This window comes from Misgurnus anguillicaudatus, chromosome 5 (genome assembly GCF_027580225.2).
Source record: "Misgurnus anguillicaudatus chromosome 5, ASM2758022v2, whole genome shotgun sequence".
Lineage (NCBI taxonomy): Eukaryota > Metazoa > Chordata > Actinopteri > Cypriniformes > Cobitidae > Misgurnus > Misgurnus anguillicaudatus.
In genome coordinates this window covers 15,474,643-15,495,921 of record NC_073341.2, presented here as the reverse complement: position 1 = coordinate 15,495,921, position 21,279 = coordinate 15,474,643, and the positions used below count along the sequence as shown (strand labels likewise).

Genomic DNA, 21,279 nt, shown 5'->3' with positions numbered 1-21,279 from the left:
AGTAGATTCTCAGAAAACAAACAAGACCCAGCATTCATGATATGCACGCTCTTAAGGCTGTGCAATTGGGCAATTAGTTGAAAGGGGTGTGTTCAAAAAAATAGCAGTGTCTACCTTTGACTGTACAAACTCAAAACTAATTTGTACAAAAAAATTTTTTATTTAGCAATCCTGTGAATCACTAAACTAATATTTAGTTGTATGACCACAGTTTTTTAAAACTGCTTGACATCTGTGTGGCATGGAGTCAACCAACTTGTGGCACCTCTCAGCTGTTATTCCACTCCATGATTCTTTAACAACATTCCACAATTCATTCACATTTCTTGGTTTTGCTTCAGAAACAGCATTTTTGATATCACCCCACAAGTTCTCAATTGGATTAAGGTCTGGAGATTGGGCTGGCCACTCCATAACATTAATTTTGTTGGTTTGGAACCAAGACTTTTCCCGTTTACTAGTGTGTTTTGGGTCATTGTCTTGTTGAAACAACCATTTCAAGGGCATGTCCTCTTCAAGTATTTTAACATATGCAAACTGATCCATGATCCCTGGTATGCGATAAATAGGCCCAACACCATAGTAGGAGAAACATGCCCATATCATGATGCTTGCACCTCCATGCTTCACTGTCTTAACTGTGTACTGTGGCTTGAATTCAGAGTTTGGGGGTCGTCTCACAAACTGCCTGTGGCCCTTGGACCCAAAAAGAACAATTTTACTCTCATCAGTCCACAAAATGTTCCTCCATTTCTCTTTAGGCCAGTTGATGTGTTCTTTGGCAAATTGCAACCTCCTCTGCACATGCCTTTTTTTTAACAGAGGGACTTTGCGGGGGATTCTTGAAAATAGATTAGCTTCACACAGACGTCTTCTAACTGTCACAGTACTTACAGGTCTCCAGACTGTCTTTGATCATCCTGGAGGTGATCATTGGCTGAGCCTTTACCATTCTGGTTATTCTTCTATCCATTTTGATGGTTGTCTTCCGTTTTCTTCCACGTCTCTCTGGTTTTGCTCTCCATTTTAAGGTATTGGAGATCAGTTTAGCTGAACAGCCTATCATTTTTTGCACCTCTTTATAGGTTTTCCCCTCTCCAATCAACTTTTTAATCAAAGTACACTGTTCTTCTGAACAATGTCTTGAACGACCCATTTTCCTCAGCTTTCAAATGCATGTTCAACAAGTGTTGGCTTCATCCTTAAATAGGGGCCACCTGATTCACACCTGTTTCTTCACAAAATTGATGACCTCAGTGATTGAATGCCACACTGCTATTTATTTGAACACACCCCTTTCAACTAATTCAACTAATTGCCCAATTGCACAGCCTTAAGAGCGTGCATATCATGAATGCTGGGTCTCATTTGTTTTCTGAGAATCTACTGAACCTACTGGTAACTTGTTTGCCACGTAGCAATAAAAAAATATATTAAAAACCTTGATTATTCTGGTTAGTCACATTGTACTGCTATTATTTTGAACAATACTGTAAAAAATTCATAAATTAAGATGCTTTTTTTTGATGAGCAAAATGACCTAAGAAAATAAGTCTAGTTTTTAGACCAAAAAAGACCAAATGTAAGTGATTTTGTGCATAAAACAAGCAAAAAAAAATCTGCCAATGGGGTAAGCAAAAAATCTTGAAATTTTTTCTTAAACAAAAACCCCATTGGCAGATTTTCTTGCTTGTTTTATGCACAAAATCACTTAAATTTGATATTTTTGGTCTAAAAACTTAGATTTTGCTAATTGAAAAAACACCTTAAAGGTGCTATTTGTAATAATTGAGGTAAAAGATTTTTAAAAATTAGCTACACGCATCAAAAGAATGAGAAGAAATAAGGGCAAAGATGTCATTAAAAAAATGACAAGGTATAGTGCTGCAGAAATATCAATCTGAATTAGCATGCTAAATTACTAGCTACAGCCCGACTGGTGTTGTAATACCAGTTTCGACCATGGGAGGCGGTATGCGGGCCACGCACATAACCACCAGCCAAACTGCAATACACGAATAAGTCGCATATGCGGGAGTACAGCCCTCTACTACTACCACCGCTGCGTCCGAAAACTTAAGGCAGCTGACTTGTTGACTTAAGAGGCATGAAGGTAGCTCAGAGAAATGCAGTGCGGACAGCCATCGATTTGGACATGCCTCCCTGCCTTGCAATAGGGTTTTCGGACGTATTTCAGTTCAGGGAAGAGAGCGGAAGAATGGCTAAAGCAAGAGACATTTACTACTACCACAACCATTTGCTGCAGGGAACAACGCGCTCAGAATCACAAATAAAATATGATAAATAAAGGAACCAAACCAGAGTAAATACTGGCACTGCTTTTCATCGCTGGAGACGACTAACATTAATGGACACGAAAGAAATGAGGTTCGACTCCGAAATGACAACATTTCTTTTCGATTGGTAAGTAAGATGCTGTTAGTATTTCGCTAGAAGTTCACTTATAATAGGCATTGCGATAGCCTATGCTCAGCTTGTACATGAACTACGGCTTTGTGCAGTAAATGTGGCTCCATCTGAAAGCAGCTGATGGCGATTCACTTTTAATCAAGAAACCGGCTTCACTGACGAGAAGCGCAATCGCATGCAAATTATCGCGCATCCTTAGCTGTTAGAGTTTAATAGTTAGCTCTACCCACGGATCCGATCCGGTTTTCACCCGTTATCTACCAAGCTGATGCTAAAATGTAACATTCGCTAAGAAGCTTGAAATGTCTTCGATGATAATGAACACCAAATGGACGCACGAAACGCAGCGGAAAACATTGCAATTTTAATGAGACCGAATGTGTTTTTTGTGATTAATGATAACTTAGTTGCTAATGTAAATCAAACTTGATATATGCTGCTAAATTTGCACCTGCTAAATTAAAATAGACCAACTCACTTTCTGGAGGTATACTGCCCCCGTCTGTTTGGAGTGTGGAGTATGAATAGATTTCTTTTTTTGGCGGATATTTTAAATGGTCCCTTTAATTTAAGAATTTTTAGATATTTTTTTATTTGTCAAAAATTAGACTTATTTTTTTACATAATTCTGCTTATCAAGAAAATACATCTTGATTTAAGAATTTTTTGATATTTCTACTGAAAACAAAACAAAACTACTAAGTAAGAAAGTCATTTTTGCAGTTAAAGTCGCACATGTATTGCTTGATTTTTCAGAACATTTTAACCAAATGCTTTCAAAAAGTGCTGGGGACAAAATCAGCCATTTTAAAAAGTGGTGGGGACATGTCCCCAGCGTCCCCAGTGTAAATGACACCTATGGGTCAGAGGAAAACAAGTGATCAGCTAAAGGAAACATCAATTGCCATAATGCTGATATAAAACTAAACTAGCTGTTTCAATAAAACATCAATATCATCACACATATGAAATAAAGGCAAACTGGTTTTTAACAAGTAAATATGGTAAGGGTATTACCACAACAACTACAACCAACTACAAATTTTTACTTTGACCAGCAAAGCTACGCAGCAGCATTAATTATGTGTTCAGAAATATATTTCTGCATCAAATATCATGCAGAGTTATCAGTGAGTCCTGCCTTACGTTGCGAACTTGAAGGACTCGTATTCTGCCTGACACAAGGAAGCCAGGCCGCGGTTTAGCCAATCAGATAAGGGGCGCATTTCAGCGCCGACCAGAGGCATAAATGAAATATAGAACCTATGAACTGATTTGTGCCATAATCTCATTTTCCATTTTTTTAAATAAACGGAAAAAAAAAAGATTTCCCATTTCTCTTTACATGATTTCAGATAGGACATTAAATGAATAAAGCGTACACGGACTCATTAGCCTTACTTAAAGATGAAATGCCAAAAAACTAAGCATGTGCAATACAAACACTTAGGGCCCTATTTTAACGATCTAAGTGAATTGTCTAAAGGGCACAGCGCACGGTCTAAATGGGCGTGTCTGAATCCACTTTTGCTAATTTAAAGGACAGGAAAAAAGGTTTGTGTGCCGAGCGCACGGTCGAAAAGGGTTGGTCATATTCTTTTAATGAGTAATGGGTGTGTTTTGGGAGTAACGTGCAATAAACCAATGAGAGTCTCAGCTCTCATCCCCTTTAAAAGCCAGTTGCGCTGGCGTTATGTCTAATCCCTATTTAGATGACGGATTTTGTAAACTGAAAAACCTAAGCGCAGGAAGAAGATCCCGAGTTTAAGATTAATGTTAAATAATTGTGTTGTTTTTCACTTGTATTGAATTTTTATTTTTTATTAAAACCTTTAAAACCCGCTTTCTTTTAGTCATGGAAGTAAAAAAGCAGGCTTTTAATTGCTGTAAATGTATGGCTATCCAACATCATCAAAAAATAATTTACAAGTATGTAAGAAAATGTTTGTACTTTAAAAATACTTTATTTGTAACAAACAGGAGATAAAGAATTTACAAATGGCTCTCTGCAAGGTTCAGCACTTGGACAGCGCCATTCGTTTTTTTTAAGCATTACTTAAAAATGTTTCTCATTGATCATACATCTGTGAGGTAGCATTTAAAAAAAACATTTAAAAACAGATGCATTTGTTTAAAGAAAAGCATTTATTTACTTACCAGGCTGCAGGTGAAGCAGCTCTTTACGCCTTCTAAAGTCTCATAATCAGTCCTCATTTATGTCCAAGAGACTCAATAATAATCTTTTAAATTTAAATGCTTTAATTTTTCATATTTAAAAGCGTTTTTGTGCTGCTGCGCATTCATGTGTGTGATAAGCAAACCCACGTTGTCGTCCTGTTTATAGGCGCATATTTCTAACGCGCTTATTAAATAACAAAAAACACTATTGTGCCATAGACTTTAGACCAGATTTTTGTTGGTCAATGGCGCAGTCTATTTTAGTTGCCTCAAAAATAGCAACGCGGCAAGAATGCGCCTGAACACACCTCGTTTTTATATCAGAACGACCATGGGTGCAAAAATGGGCGCAAATGCATTTGCTATTTAAACAACGTGGCACTAAATGTGAAAATGGTCATTGCGCCGGGTTGAAACTAGCAAAAAACACTTGCGTCGCACATTGCGCCAGGTGTAAGATACAGCCCATGAAGTCTGTGACAGGTCGGACATTGTATGCCTGAGTTACACCAGCTTTCTCATGGTGAAACATCAAACTTTGCAAGTCCTTAAGATCAGTCTGACCAAATATGATGATGACCAAATATTATGATGATCTGAATACATTTCAAAGAGCAGTAAATCACTGTGTAAAACCTTACATTTTCTGCTGCAACAGGTGGCGCTATAACTGTCTCTGAATATTGCCATGTTGATGTGTTCAGATCAGGACACTTATCAAACATGTGAAGTATGGGTCAGATTGGATGGTTTAAGCCTGAGTTAGAACAACTTCCTGTTTTATGGCGAAAAGCAGAAATTTGCTCTCTCAAGTTTTTGTAGGTGGCGCTATCGAGCCATTTTTACACCTCCAGTTCTGAAGCCTATTTCAAATAAAAAATGTCACCACATTTTAGACGTGTGCAACGTTTCATGACTTTTTGAGCATGTTTAGGCTGTCAAAAATGTGATTAATTTAGCTATAATTTGCGAGGTCGCCGCAGAAGCGCCCTTTAACAAAATGTTAAGGTCGTCGCTATTTATCATCACAAAAGGTCTTGGGATTAGACTGAGGAAATATGATGTTGATATGGTTAAATCTCTAAGAGCAGTAAGTCACAGCGTAAAACATGGTATTTCCTGCTGCCTCTAGGTGGCGCTATTACTGTTACTGAATTATGCCATATTGATGTGTTCAGGCCGGGACCCTTATCAAACGTGTGAAGTCAGGGGCAGATTGGACAATGTATGCCTGAATTACAACAGCTTCCTGTTTCACGGTGAAACATCACACTTTGCCAGGCTGCCACGGACACGCCCTTCAACGAAAAGTCAAGATCTTCACAATTTATCATCGCAAAGGCCCTAAGATTAGTCTGACCAAAAATGATGATGACTTGATTAAATCTCTAAGAGCAGTAAATCACGGCGTAAAACATGGCATTTCCTGCTACCTATAGGTGGCGCTATGACGGAACCTAAATATTGGCATTGAAATGTGTTCGGGCCAAGACCCTTATGAAACATGTGAAGCTTGGGGTAGATTGGACATTGTATGCCTGAGTTATAACAACTTCCTGTTTCATGCGAACATTGTGAAATTTGTCAGGCCGCCACGGACACACCCTCCAACGAAAAGTCAAAAGCTCAGCAATTTAACATCACAAGGGCCTTTAGATGAGACTGACCAAATATGATGATGATCTGAAAAAATCTCTAGGAGGAGTTTGTTAAAGTACGAAGCCTGGAAATCGCTTTTTTGTAGGTCTTGAGGTGATAGATGACCCTACCAAAATTTGTATCTTAAGTTTTTCGTAGCGGGAGAGCTGTTCTCTTGAAATTTTGCAGGAGGCGCTATCGAGCCATTTCTACACGCCCACTTCGGATGCCTATACCACATGTACATTTTCGTCACTTCTGACGCGTGTGCAAAGTTTCATTGTTTAGGCCCCAAAAATGTGATTCATTTTGGAGAAGAAAAAGTAAAAGAAACTGAGCAAAAACAATAGGGCTTTGCACCCACGGTGTAGGCCATGCTGGCCTGCTCCTCTGTGCTCGGGCCCTAATAGTTAGAGGGCCAGAACCTGGCTTTAAAGGTCAATGTGTGCCAGGACGCTGAAACTTGAATGGGGCAGAGCCACAAAAAACAATACACTGAATGGCTTAGAATAGGTGAATAAATAAATGCTAGCATTTTGTTGTTTTCTCTAAATAAATTATCATGTCATGTTTAAACACACATCGCTACATGGTAAGGGACCACAATCTACTCAAAATATTTAAAATAATAATATTTATTTAAAATTGTAAAATATATATATATTTAAAATGTAATTATATTCTTCCAATTTTATTATGCCAATTTTTAGATTTTGCCAATTATGAAGCCTTTCATATTACTTGCAATGAATACATATTTTAGATTGAAGAAAACTCAATTTAGATCAAGTCTGTTAAAAACATTTTTTTAAACCAGTTTAAAATATTGATTTACACCAAATTCAGAAAAGAGTTTTAATGAAATGCAAAAAATTAGTTTGAACTAAATAGTTTCTGAACATTAGGTCAATAAAATCTTTATTGTGAATGGTTACTTCAATTTTATTAAGTTAATCCAATGTTTCACTTTTTACAGTGTATATATGTCACAAGGTGAACCTAAAATGGCGAAATTTGGTTCCGCCCGAAGATGGTTTCTGCCCGGACCAAATTTTAAAAAACACAAATACTTCCTGGTTTCCAAGGGCAACACCATCAGGGCCTTACGAGCCACAGGTGCAACGAATTAAAGAAGCAAATTGTGATTGGAGGCTGTGTGAGGATGAGACACATAAATAGCTCTGCAGGAACACAAGTAAAGCGGCGATTGACACTGGGAAAGCTCCTTTTTGCCAAGGGCGGACTGAAGACACGCACCTTTTGAAGAGCCCGAAGGCTTTGTTGATCCGGGTATCGCTGGGAAGCGAGCGGAAAGAGGACAGAGCCGCAGGAGGTGAAAGGAAGGCATGCTGTGGATCATTTAAAGGAGCACCACGAAGAAGCTGTTGCTTTGTGCTGTGGTTTGGTGCTGTTGTCGTGTGCTGTTTATCTTTGCTGCTGGTGTCGCTTAGGCTGGAGCTGGCGTGGCTGTGGAGGACAGAACGAATCGTAGTACCTGGGAGACGACAGGAAATCGCTGGAAACGGAAACGAAACAGAAGAAAAACAGAGTTAGAGTGAGTGACCACATCTATGAAGAAATTAGAACTTAAAGGAATTATTGTGTAACATAACTAGGAAGAAGCATCTCGCCGTGTGCTGTTGGAAACATATATCTGTGTGTAAGGAAGAGGAACGTATCGGAGAGGATTGTACAGCGACTGTGAGTATACACTATTGATGGTGGTTACGCTGTGTATTTGCTCTGTCTGCATTGAAGGATTTCAGTGCAAGGAGTGACAGCCCTGCCACGGAGCAGTGTGGTGGGAGAGCCGGAGGAAGACGAGTTTGGGCCCGCTACAGTGGCGTGGACGCGACTGGCCCGCGTTAACATTCGCCTAACGGACTCCGATGAAGTGGAGGAAGACGGGGCGTCCTAAGTGTTCACTTTGAGTGCTGTGGGTGAGTCTGTGTTTTGCTGTGGACATACACTTTGAAGTGGTGCAGTGTGTTGCTGTGTTGTGTGTATCGTCAGAAAAACCCAGCCTCCACCAATCTCGCTGTGGGAAAACGAAACGCTGTGGGTACCAGTTCTTTTACTATCTGGCATATGCTGGGGGCGAGCCCCTGGATGTGAATACTTACCGTGGTGATAGTCGGCGGCCATCTTTTGGATTTGGGTTGTTCTGTGGAGTGGTGGTGAAGAGTTCGACTGCTCGAGACTGTGTGAGTGAACCTAAGATTAACGCTAGCTTGTGTATATGTACAGAACATCTACTGTGTGAGGAGGAAGGCGCCTCCGCGCGGAGTTAGATCCCACCTGTCCCGAAGCCTCTCCAAAAGGGCGCCCCTGTCCAGGAAGCGGAAAAGAGAGGGCAGCGCTCGGCTCGGTGTGAGGGTATGGAAATCTTCCCCTCGACAGTAGCAGCGGTCGCTGGGAGGTCTGTTTCACACCGCCCCATCATCCTACAGTCTCGAGGCATCTGTCGAGTTGAGAGAACACGGTCACCGTAAGTCCATCATTCCCAACCCACGGAATAAATGCATAAGTGTCTAACAATCGACCACGAGTGTTATCAAAGTGGAGTAGAGTAGAGGGAAGTACTGTAGACGTCTCCCTTGTGTTTTACTGTGTGCGGCGTTGCCGTGGAAACGCTACCCCAGTGAATATTAATTAATGTTCTGTGTCCCAGCTAGCAGCCTGTGAAGAAAGAAAGCGAACGAGTAAAACTTACCTGTACCGTACTCACTGTACGCTGTCCCGAGTTGGAGAGGTGAGCGAGTCATCAGCAGTGTGAATAACTGTCTTTCTGTGTCTCTGCCAGCAGCCTGTGAAGAAAGGAAGTGAACGAGTAAAACCTACCTGTACCATACTTACTGTACGCTGTCCCGAGCTGGAGAGGTGAGCGAGTCATTAGCAGTGTGAATACTTGTCTTTCTGTGTTCCAGCCAGCAGCCTGCGATGAGAGAGAAAACCCTGAGCACTCACTAGAAAAACGATAGCCTGTAAAGGAGGAGAAAGGGAGCTAGGAAGCCCTACCTGAACCATACCTACCGTACGACGCCCCAAGCTGGAAAGGCGGGAGAGGTGTCATCAGTGGCCCAACAATCGATCCTCTGTGTCCCAGTTAGCAGCCTGTGGAGAGAAAAACCAAACACGTTATTGGAGGAACACTTAAGAGATCGCCCCCAGCACCACGTACCAGTACGTTAGATAAAGAAGAAATTGACCCAGCACTCATCTCTGTTATTTTAAATTGCAAAGAGATTAAAGTTATCATCATCTACAGTGCAAAATATCATTCAAAGGTTTAGAGAATCTGGAACAATCTCTGTGCGTAAGGGTCAAGGCCGGAAAACCATACTGGATGCCTGTGATCTTCGGGCTCTTAGACGGCACTGCATCACATACAGGAATGCTACTGTAATGGAAATCACAACATGGGCTCTGGAATACTTCCAGAAAACATTGTCAGTGAACACAATTCACAGTGTCATTCGCCATTGCCAGCTAAAACTCTATAGGTCAAACAAGAAGCCATATCTAAACATGATCCAGAAGCAGAGGCGTTTTCTCTGGGCAAGGCTCATTTAAAATGGACTTTGGCAAAGTGAAAAACTGTTCTGTGGTCAGACGAATCAAAATTTGAAGTTCTTTTTGGTAAACTGGGATACCATTTCATCCAGACTGAAGAGGACAATGACAACCCAAGTTGTTATTAGCGCTAAGTTCAGAAGCCTGCATCTCTGATGGTTTGGGGTTGCATGAGTGCGTGTGGCATGGGCAGCTTACACATCTGGAAAGGCACCATCAATGCTGAAAGGTTTATCCAAGTTCTAGATACATATGATCCCATTCAGACGTCATCTCTTTCAGCGAAGACCTTGCATTTTCCAACATGACAATGCCAGACCACATACTGCATCAATTACAACATCATGGCTGCGTAAAAGAAGGATCTGAGTACTGAAATGGCCAGCCTGCAGTCCAGATCTTTCACCCATAGAAAACATTTGGTGCATCATAAAGAGGAAGATGCGACAAAGAAGACCTAAGACAGTTGAGCAACTAGAAGTCTGTATTAGACAAGAATATGACAACATTCCTATTAGGGCTGCACTATTAATCGAAAAATAACCGAAACCGAAATTCAGAAACGTTAACCGACCTTATTTTATCATGTCGGTTATTTCAGTTTTTAATCCTGTTAATACTTTCCCTTTAAAACATACTACTGCGTGTGAGGTTACGTGGCTCCGCCCCATACAGTCAGTTGCATAGAGACACATGGAGGAGAACTCAAATACTGTGTTAACTGAGCAGATCGTTTAGCGCCAAAGAAATACGAAGTAGTCGCGCATGTGTGGGCCGCGTGATAAAACTACGGAATGCGCGAACGGGTTTTTACCGCAAATTTGCATGACGCGTAAAAGTTTTATGTCACCTTGCGCTCAGTTTAATCTACCGATGAGTCTACGCAGCCCGAGAAAAGTCAACACATGCCTCAGAACCGCGAGAAGACGCGGGAGCGCCCCCGCATGTTAAATAGACATGGCAGAGATGAGAGAGAGAGAACGGGAGAACTTCTAATCTACATTAAAGGCGGAGTCCATGATGTTTGAAAGCCAATGTTGATATTTGAAATCACCTAAACAAACACGCCCCTACCCCAATAGAATCTGGACCTTCTGTTGATAGACCCGCCCCACACATACGCAACCCGGCATTTGATTTGATTTGATTGGCTATAAGTGTGTTTTGGTAGTCGGCCCGTCTCCTTTTCCAACGCGTTTTTCAAACATCGTGGACTCCGCCTTTAACACCTAATCATTATAGATTAGAGTAAAGGTGTTGTATAGCAGTGCCCAGTTAAGGAACACTGAATAGAAGACAAGAAACGTGTAAAGGATACAATGTGTATTATCCTGCCACTCATCTCATTATCTGGATATAACTTGTATATGTACACTGAAAAAAATGATTCATTCAATTTAATAATTTTTTTTAAGGTAAGCGGTTGCAATCAATTTATTTAAGCTACATTTAAACAAAAAAAATGTGTTGAACTTAATTTTATTTAGTAACCCTAGTATAAAAAAGCTTAGTAATTTCTGCCATATTTAATTGTGCTACATTCTCGTATATTATTTATTTATGACTGATGAAAAATTATTAATTGAATTTAATATTTTTTTTTAAGGTAAGTGGTTGCAATCAATTTATTTTAGCTACATTTAAATAAACACATTTCATTGACTAACTTTCAACATTTTTAAGGAAATTGTTTGCAATCACTAACCTTAAAAACAATATATAAAACCCTTTAAATAGTTTTGCAAATACACCAAGTGGTAAGTTTAATGTTATTTTTTAATGTCAGCAAATGTACAATAACAATTTCTTTGTGTGTACAAGTGTTTAAAACAAGTGCTCACTGCACATTCACAAAATATAAAATAAAAGGAATTTAGGATTTAGGAATTACAGTCGTTTAAATGGGCCAAACGTAATGGGACAGTTGAGCTGTATTGGACATGCATTTTGTATTTGTTAAATAATTTCCTCATATATGAAGCATGTTGTGATCTAAAGTTGAAGTTTGGCATTTGGACGCTGTGGCTGTAAACACACATCATGTACACAATTCACGTCCATAAAACAACTTTTAAGCGAACTGTCCCATTATATTTGGCCCTGAAATACACTAAAATACACTTTTACATATATAATAACATATCCCAATATTTATGAAGGGCACTTTGTGTGTATATACATATTTAAGCAATATCGCTCGAGTAGGAGTGTGATATAGCTCCTATATATTTGGTGTCATGATCAAACTAGTACAGTACTTGTTTTTTTTATTCATATTTAGTGTCTTTTGTGTTGTTATTGTTTTGGCGCGAGGTAAAAGTTAATAAAACTATACTTGTGTAACGTCACTATTGCTTTCTCATTTATTCTTAACGCGATACGAGCACTCGATTATTATTAAACTTTGTTCTAGCCAGCACTAAACAAAACGGTTTTCTATAAGTGCCAGAGAGATGTTTTTGCATGCTGCTTATAAATATACCAGTGGCGACATCTCACAACATGCTTCAACAGTCACGTCACGATAAAGTAAATGACCAATGTCCACATCCAAAAGCTGCAGTGCCCACCCGCAGCTCCACGGCGCCCTCGCGTTCTGATAAGAAATATAGCTCCAGAAAAAAAACGAGTGTCTATATTCCTGTTTCCAAGTGTTAATCGTCCACACGATGTGACAAGACATTAATCCCATTAACTTTATTAATAACTTCTGATTGGGGATTCACAGACTGATTTATGAGCTAGTAAACTAATGAGACACACGGAGAGTGATTCAAACAGCGCGTCTGTGTTTTTCCATTCAGAGATGAGCCTGTTTAGGACCTCCATTCACTAGGTGGCGGAATAATACGAAAGGTGAAGCGCTTACAGTGCCGTTATCAACACAATATCGTATAGCTCTTAGCCAAGCAGATTTGAGAACCAGAAAGAACTGTTGTATAAATATATATATATATATATATATCTGTGTGTGTGTGTGTAAGCAACTCCGAGAAAGCGAAAACATAGTGGAACTGCAGGTAAGCACTGCAGCTTTTAAATTTGGACAATTGATAACGAATTTATTGTGACGTGAATATTAAAACACGTTATGAGATATCGCCACTGATATATTTATAAGCAGCATGCAAAAACATCTCTTTGACACTTTTAAAAAACTTTTATATAGTACTGGCAAGCACAAAGTCTAATATTAAGCGAGTTAATAACAGACAAGGCCAACATCAGAGCCAGGGAATTCCTGTCAGAGATGTAGCCCAGAGAGGGCGGTGGTCAGTGGGGCGAGTAACCACTGACGTCCGCTCTCTGGTTCTCACGTAACGAAGGTTCCTTAAGCAAACGTTCAAACAGGCGCTCTCTTAACTTATCGACTGCATATTTGAATATTATACATATATATTCTCGACTGAACTAATCTTAAAACTCCATCTTGTGACAAAGAAACGCTAATATTAAGAAACGGCTTGTTATGAGATTCAAAACAGCCGAGTGAAATCCGTGGCGGAAGAAAGTAGTTCCCAAACAAAGTGGCTTTTAAAATAACTCTGCACTGTAAAAAATAAATTGTTGGCTCAATTAATTATTTTTTAGTATCTAGTTCCACAGAAATTTTACATTCACTCAATTTCTGACTCCAAAGTGTTACCTGGATTGATGTTTTTTAGTTGGCCCAAACTTGACTCAAATATAAAAAAGTATGTTTGCTCAACTAGCTTTATAGTTCATTCAACTAAAATGTTTTAATCAGTTGAATCTTTAAAAACTTACAGCAAAGACTCTGTCAATTAAAGTTTAAGTATTTACTCAATGTTGTATGTGTTATTTTAATTAATATTTATTATTTGGGAATTTTTAAGAAACTTTTTTTAATTATTTATCAAATAATTTATGCTGGTGTTGTTAACAAATAATTAACTTCAGTCACATAAAAACAAAAGCTTTATTCACTTATCATACAGACTGAACATACAGAATTAAGTCTTCTCTAAATAGAGGCCATAAAACAGTCCAGGAGGCACTCCAAAGTCTGTCAGAACATCTGCAGGGCCATTTAGTATGGAGCGAGATATGCATCTTTATTACATGCGACAAATTAAACGACCTGAGAGAAACAAAACCACTCGAAAGAAAAAGCCACCACACCGATAGCAAAGAAGCACCCCATGAGAAAAAAAAGAATACCCGAGAGAAAAAGTTTTCATACCAATAGCAAAAAACAATAATATTTGAGACCAAAAAAAAGTTTTGAGAGAAAGTATTTTCTCATGATAGAACATAAAAAGCACAAATTCGAAACCCTCAAAACTACTTTTGAGAAAAAAAAATCTCTCAAGTATATGTTTTTTGCTATTAGTGTGAAAACATTTTCTCTAAAAAAAAAGTGTTTCTATCAAAACGCTTTTCTTTGCTCTCGATGCAATTTCTTGCTCTCGTGTCAGGATTTTGCTTTCTCTGTGAAAATTGTGTCATGGGCGTGGCCACGTTCCTATTGGCCAGTCGGGAAAGCATCGTCTCTCCAGTCTTGGGAATCGAACTGAATCATTACACCGTTGTTCGGTTCACCTAGATAGATGCTGTCTCTGCTTTTAGTTGAGCAAGGACTCTAATGTTTGAGCAAGATGATGACACACAACTCGATGGACAGCCGGCCGAGCAAGCCCACAGCACCGAAGACCAAACACCAAAAAACGAAATGGCACTCTTATCCATGAATGAATGTGTATTATATTATTAGCTTGCTAATCGCTAATTAGCCATCATGCTAGGTAAACTTGCAAATGCCAAATGGATGTTTTGAGTCACTCCCTATTTGGTGAGTGGTGATCTGGTTTCTACCTTTGCACTTGCTGGCCTCGGGGCACCTGAAGAGTAACTGCTTGTTCATCATATACAACCTCCTGTATAACTTTCAACCAACGTTAGTGTGTTAGTGGGTATTTTATGTACTGCTCGTATAATGTTTGGAGCAATCTGCACAGAAACGACTGAACAGATTTTTGATATTCTGTTCTCTTTCTTAGAAATACCACTCCAAAGTTGACCGTGCCTGTGAAGTTGTCTATTTGTCATAGTAAATTAATGTGACTGTATATTACATTGTATAGCATTACTATACAGAATGATCTTCTTGTCTTCAATCTCACTTGAGCTTTTTGATTCTCATATACATTGTATTTCTGTTAGTTCTGCTCTGCACTGTCAGTTCTGCATCTGTGTTGATTGGCATATGTCAATGCTTGCAGCACCTAAGCTGTTTTTTGCTGCCCTTTGAGCTCTGTTAACTGAGTTGCGCATCTGGTTAACCACATGCCATGAGATTCTGAGGTCATGGGTTCGAATCCCATGTGCAGTGGTATTTTGGTTTGTGATTTTCATACTATACATTGTATTTCAGTTATTTGTGCTCTCTGTTGTCATTTCTGCACTTTTGGTAATTGCTGGATATCAATGTTTACAGATCTAAATCTCTATTCTATAGCTTGGACACACCAACTCAGTGGTCTAATCGTTTACTCAGTGGCGCATGCGGTAAGTGCTGTGCTTTGGGAACCTGAGTTCATGGGTTCGAATACCAGCTCTTACTTTCACTTATTGAGATTTCCTTTTGCGTTTCCTTTAACACGTTCTTCTCGACCTGTCTGGTTTTCCACACGTGTTATATTTTTGCCATCTTTACTGTTGTTGCTCCGCACTGCAGTGGTTCTGCTCTGCATTTGCTTTGCTTCGGGCTCTGTATTGCGCGCTTTCTGCGCTTTGCACAGTTGCTGCGTCGTGTGGTTTTTGCTGTGCTTTGGGTGCTCATTGCGCTGAAGGCGCTTGGCCCCGCAATTGCTGCTTGCAGCTATATTTTAAGATTGTTATGATATTGGGACTATTTCTCCACCCGCTCCTTCAGCTCTGAAGTTCAAATTCGCATGCAGTCCGGTTATAACAAATGTAAAAGATATGAAACATCACTCAACAGCGATATCAATTAAGTGCAATCCTAAAATATGATTTAAAACATAACCCTTTCATTGTTAAGTATGAGAAATTAAAATGAACTAAATCACGTTTAAACGCCACAGAGATACCAGAGCCAGCAGTCGATTTCTGATGCGCTTGCGAGGCGAGGCTGCGCTGGGCGGGGTGTGAGCGCTCTGTGATTTTCTGGAGCTCATATGGAGCTCATCTACGTCCGAAAGTGTCCAAGCACATTTTTAAATAGACGCTATCATATGAAAACTTTAAGCACATACATTCACGCATGAACAACTCTTACAATTACATTTTATGACCAAATAACAGTAATATTATGAGCATTTTGTTGTCAGAAAACATAGCTGTCATAAGTCCACATATTGATCAGATTTGTCTTAATTAGTTCAGTCAACACTAGCCATTCTGAATGTTGACTGTATTTGAAAATAACCATTCATTTAATATTTTAAACACAGATTTATCTAGACTTAAAATAATATGTCTTCTCAACTAGCTCAAACTAAAAAAGTGGTTTAACTATTTTTGCCCGTCCAACATTTCATTAGTTGGATTTTTTACAGTGTGTTGTTGTTTTCTAGTTTTCGTTTTTCAAACGTGTGCCGTCGAACTGTTGTATAAAAGCAATTTCGCTCTCGGAGTCGTGTGGTATTTGGTTAACTTATATCGTCACGCCTGGGATTGCCTCCAGCACTCTGCCTGGAGGAGCTATCTTATAAACGGCGTATTTTAAGTATATAAAAATATTCACGGTAAAAAAAGGTGCTGTATTACATGAAATATTACTTACTGTGCAAATAGACCGACTGAGCAAAACTCCGTGTAACAAGGTAGCAAGAAAGAAGGGCGGGGGAATGTGAAAGCGATCTCTAATCCCATTACAGATTGATAATAAGCCGCACTTATTTAAAGGACAGGCGAAGGCGCAGGGCAGCTGGGGTCCTGTTAGCATTTGCCTGTTGCTCAGCTTGTAGCCGTGTGGGATCGGGAGTCCCCGTGTATCTTTCTATGTATGAGACGGTAAGCGTTTATTACGGATACTGTTTAATTGCCCTTTTAGGTATGTGTGTTGGATGTATGCTTATCTGGTTTAAAAGTGCCCGGATAGGGGTTTTTGGTTACCTGTGTGAATGCAAGTTCTGGTGTGGATGTAGCCATTAGTATTATGATAAAGCGTAGGCATCTGTGAATGAATGCACCATATCGGATGAATTTGTACAAGTGGTAATGAGTATTTTATTGTGTTTTAGAAAGTGATAGTTTGAAGCTCAGGACCATCGTGTATATGATTTTTTTTCTCTGCTAAGGTATGTTTTGTTTATTTCTTTTGTTTGTGTTATTGGGATGTTTTATGTATGAAAATGATTTATTTCATGTAGAATGTGGGTGTTTGATGTTCTGGACCGTCATGTGTCTGGTTGGTTTCGCCCTGTTAAGGTATGTTTATTTTTTTAGTTTTGTTTATTTGAATGTGACTAGCACTCATGAAATTATCTATTTTGTTATAGGTTGTTGGATGATAGTGACTAGTCGCTGTTCTCTTTAGTTTTTTTGTTATTTACTTGATTTATAAACTGACTGCTCCCAGTTATGAATGTTTGTTAATTCCCTAGCCAGCTTGTGTTTTGTTTTCTTTTGAATTATTGAGGTTGAGTTATTTGGGTTTGATTGCTGGCTAGGGGATTTTATTATTTTCTTTTTTTTCCTTTTTTATAAGTGTATTTTTCTGGGTTTTCCCCTTATACCCTTTGGTTATACCTCTCGGGTGGCTTCCCACCATTTTTATTTGGGTAGTCCGTGGCAGGGATTATAAGAGCCATAATGTATTTTGTGCCTCATGGTGTGGTATATTGATTTGATTTGAGTGGGTATCACTAATGATTTATGGTGGCATTATTTGGTTAAGGTTGCTGTGTTTGAAGTTTGCAGTGTAATTACTCCTCCCGGTGGTAATCTTTATTATTCCTTGCCCGTTGATGTATACCCATTGACGGTGGCTACCCTTGTGGGCTGTTTCCGGTCCGGGTGGATGACCCAAATTATTTTAATGCTTTGTTAAATAAAGTATAATGTATTTTTCTACTATTTTATGCTTGCGGTAGTGACTTTTTTGTATGCATCTCCATTCAGCTCCATTAGGGGTGCTACATCCGGGGCTGAAATATCCCGTCTTCCTTTCCCACCGTCACCATAAACCTGACTGGAAACTCCTTTTAGCACCAGGGAAAATGTGCATTTGTGCGCATGCGCAAAGAACCAAACTTTTTTTTTAACTGAATTTAATAAATTATAATGACTTGGATTTAAAGCACATATAATTCGCTTAAAACCTATTAATATATACTAATTAAAATCAAAAACTTAAATAAAATAATTAAAACTAGCTAAATTGAATTATGCTTCATTTAATTGGGGCCATAATCATTTTTTTCAGTGTATCTTATGGCTAGAATTAGTCATGTGGGTTGTATAATTCTTTGGTTCATAAGTTCCTATTCTTAAGTTTCATCAGTTGTGCATAATAACATGTGCAGCAACTGCATATGGTCAAGTTTGAAATTTCAAATTTAGTATTTTTCAGTAATGCAGTTATTTTGGGGGGAAATGTAAATAATTGCATTGCAGGCTGATTTAAGTTGTGCTCTAAATTTTCTGCTTGTGCTCCTTACATTTTCAGTCAGGGGGTACAGTTCTCCTAATGACAAAAAAGTTAGCCTGGAGCCCTGAAGTACTAGACTTAAAAATTGTTTGTTCGTTATTTTCTACTTTTCCTTCAGGAAACTTGCAGTATACAGTAAACTAAAATGTGACTGTTTTCATTTCAAGCAATGTGTGCTTTGATTTCAGTTGAAGTCAGAAAGTTAAATAAATAACCTTCACACAAAATACTTTCCTCTTCACTTAATTCTTTTAAAATCACAAAGGTAACAACAAATGCCCTTTCAATAGAAAAATATATCTCACCTTTAATATCTGAGCATATTTAAATTTTACAAACCTTGCCAGCGAACTATGAGGCAAAAAATTATAATAATCGCTCATTAATCGTAACCGATGTCAAATGTTAAATTAACCGAGGTTTTGATTTTAGGTCTAATCGTTCAGCCTTTATTCCTATTCCTAAACATTGGTCCTCCTCCAGCTGTTCCTTATATGTACATTTAACTTTTCTGGCCTCTTATACCTGTCCCAACTTTTTTTGCAATGTAGCTCTCATGAAATCCAAAATGAGCCAATATTTGGCATGACATTTCAAAATGTATCACTTTCAACATTTGATATGTTATCTATATTCTATTGTGAATAAAATTTAAGTTTATGAGATTTGTAAATTATTCCATTACTTTTTTACTCACAATTTCTACTGTGTCCCAACTTTTTCTGATTGGGGTTGTACACTTACATGCTTTAACAGTGACTGGTGTAGGAAAGGATAAAATAAGAGTCAATTTAACATCATTTGATTCTCCTTTTCTCCCCTATCTTTATATTAAATGCTAAAAGATATACATTTAGATTGTTTTTTCTCTTATTCTTAATGACCCAAAGCAGAATGTAATGGCCCTTGATGGCCCATCCAATGCTGTGAGTTTGTGGCCATTTGCTTATGATTCAGCCAAGGGTTTAAGTCACAGATAAATGTCAAAGCGTGAACCATTTCTATGATAATGAAGTGGTCTGGATGGGACACTTATGATAATGAGATTATGGATTGGTGAAATTCCAGGATTAGGAGTGGCTTTCAATGTTTTGTTTAAAGTTAAGTGCTTTGTTTCCATTTTATAGGACCGCCCCTTAAAATGTGTATAAATGCAATGTAGTTCCAGCATCAGTTAGACTTGATGACTGCAGCACCAGTAGCAGTACGATCTGATTTAAAGACTTCACTATCTACAATAAAGACTACTACTGAAGACAATACAAGACTCCTGGTCTCACTGGAAACAGTTTCCAACACTGACATTGATTGTTGGAAGAGTCGAGGTAATAGACTTGATAAAGCAGATTTTTATTTTTCTATATTTTCTCCCTTACTGGAAATTGCATTTCTCTCGAATTGAATTATCTTGAATAATATTATATACAATTTAATAACATTTTCCTTTATTCAATGTAAATAATATTGGATCTAAATAATATTGTTGACATCATAATAATTTGCTGTATATTGGAGCACTTAGTATTTTTCAGTTTTAATACATTTTCTTAAAGTTGTTAATGTTAAAATGTATAAATTTATGTTTTGATTAAAGAGAAGCCTGAAGACATGAGTGATCCAGACCTATGCCGAATTAAACAAGAAGACACAGAGGAACACAAAGGTTAGTCTCTATTTGTGTTTCTGCATTTATAATTGGTGAGAAACATCAAGATTTGAATCATAGTAAAAAATCATATCTAACTTATAGAGGTATAGCATTTTCCTGAAGGTTTATGATATTAACATGAGAATGACAGAAAAAAAATCTAATTCTTTTGTTTAATTTTAGACTTATTGGACCTGAAAGTTGAAAGTGATGAACTGAATGAAGTTGAGGAGAAACACTATCAGACACCTCATCATTTCAAAATGAGAGAAACATCCAGTAGCTTGCAGATGGAAAATACTTTATTTCTAAAAAGAAAGCAAAGTACAGAAGCGGGCAAATCCTCACCTCACTGTGAGAACAGTTTTACACTTAAAAGACATTCTGAGGAACACGTGAGATTTCAGACTGGAGATCGCCCATACACATGTCTTCAATGTGGAAAGTGTTTCACACAGAAATCAAATCTTAATGTGCACATGAGAATTCACACTGGAGAGCGTCCATACTCATGTATTGAGTGTGGCAAGAGATTCACACAGAAATCAGGGCTTAATCTGCACATGCCAGTTCACACTGGAGAGCATCCGTATGAATGTCCTCATTGTAAAAAGTGTTTTAAACTGAAATCGATACTTAAACAACATGTGAGAGTTCACACCGGAGAGCGTCCATACCCATGTCTTCAGTGTGGAAAGAGTTTCATACTGAAATCAGATCTTGACCTCCACATGAGAGTTCACACCGGAGAGCGTCCATTCACATGTCTTGAGTGTGGAAAGAGTTTCATATACGAAGCCAATCTTAACAGGCACATGACAGTTCACACTGGAGATCATCCATACACATGTCTGCAGTGTGGAAAGAGTTTCATATACAAAGCCAATCTTAACAGGCACATGACAGTTCACACTGGAGATCATCCATACACATGTCTGCAGTGTGGAAAGAGTTTCACACGGAAATCAAATCTTGATGTGCACATGAGTGTTCACACTGGAGAGCGTCCATATCCATGCCTTCAATGTGGAAAGAGTTTCAAACAGAAACAAAAACTTGAAAGGCACACGAAAATTCACACTGGAGAGCGTCCATACTCATGTCTTCAGTGTGGTAAGAGTTTCATAGAAAAAGATGATCTTAACAGGCACATGAGAGTTCACACTGGACAGTA

The 21,279-nt window shown here is 38.5% G+C and overlaps 2 protein-coding genes across 4 annotated transcripts in view; both read left to right on the top strand.

Moving 5' to 3' along the window:
* The window catches only part of LOC129415004 (uncharacterized), a 95,561-nt gene that overhangs the window by 4,591 nt on the left and 69,691 nt on the right, over window positions 1-21,279 (top strand). The gene's annotated exons all lie outside the window — the stretch shown is intronic.
* LOC129414596 (uncharacterized) overlaps window positions 1-21,279 on the top strand; it is a 79,632-nt gene that overhangs the window by 4,596 nt on the left and 53,757 nt on the right. Inside the window, exons 1-5 of one of the 3 annotated variants that reach the window (XM_073867619.1) lie at window positions 16,659-16,818; window positions 17,049-17,105; window positions 17,178-17,235; window positions 19,585-19,782; window positions 20,052-20,120. In XM_073867619.1, coding sequence (XP_073723720.1) covers window positions 19,641-19,782; window positions 20,052-20,120 — 211 coding nt within the window. In that variant the 5' untranslated portion in view covers window positions 16,659-16,818; window positions 17,049-17,105; window positions 17,178-17,235; window positions 19,585-19,640. Of the gene's footprint in view, window positions 1-16,658; window positions 16,819-17,048; window positions 17,106-17,177; window positions 17,236-19,584; window positions 19,783-20,051; window positions 20,121-21,279 lie in introns of those variants that run through there. The other 2 variants (XM_073867624.1, XM_073867623.1) reach the window with 2 other exon arrangements.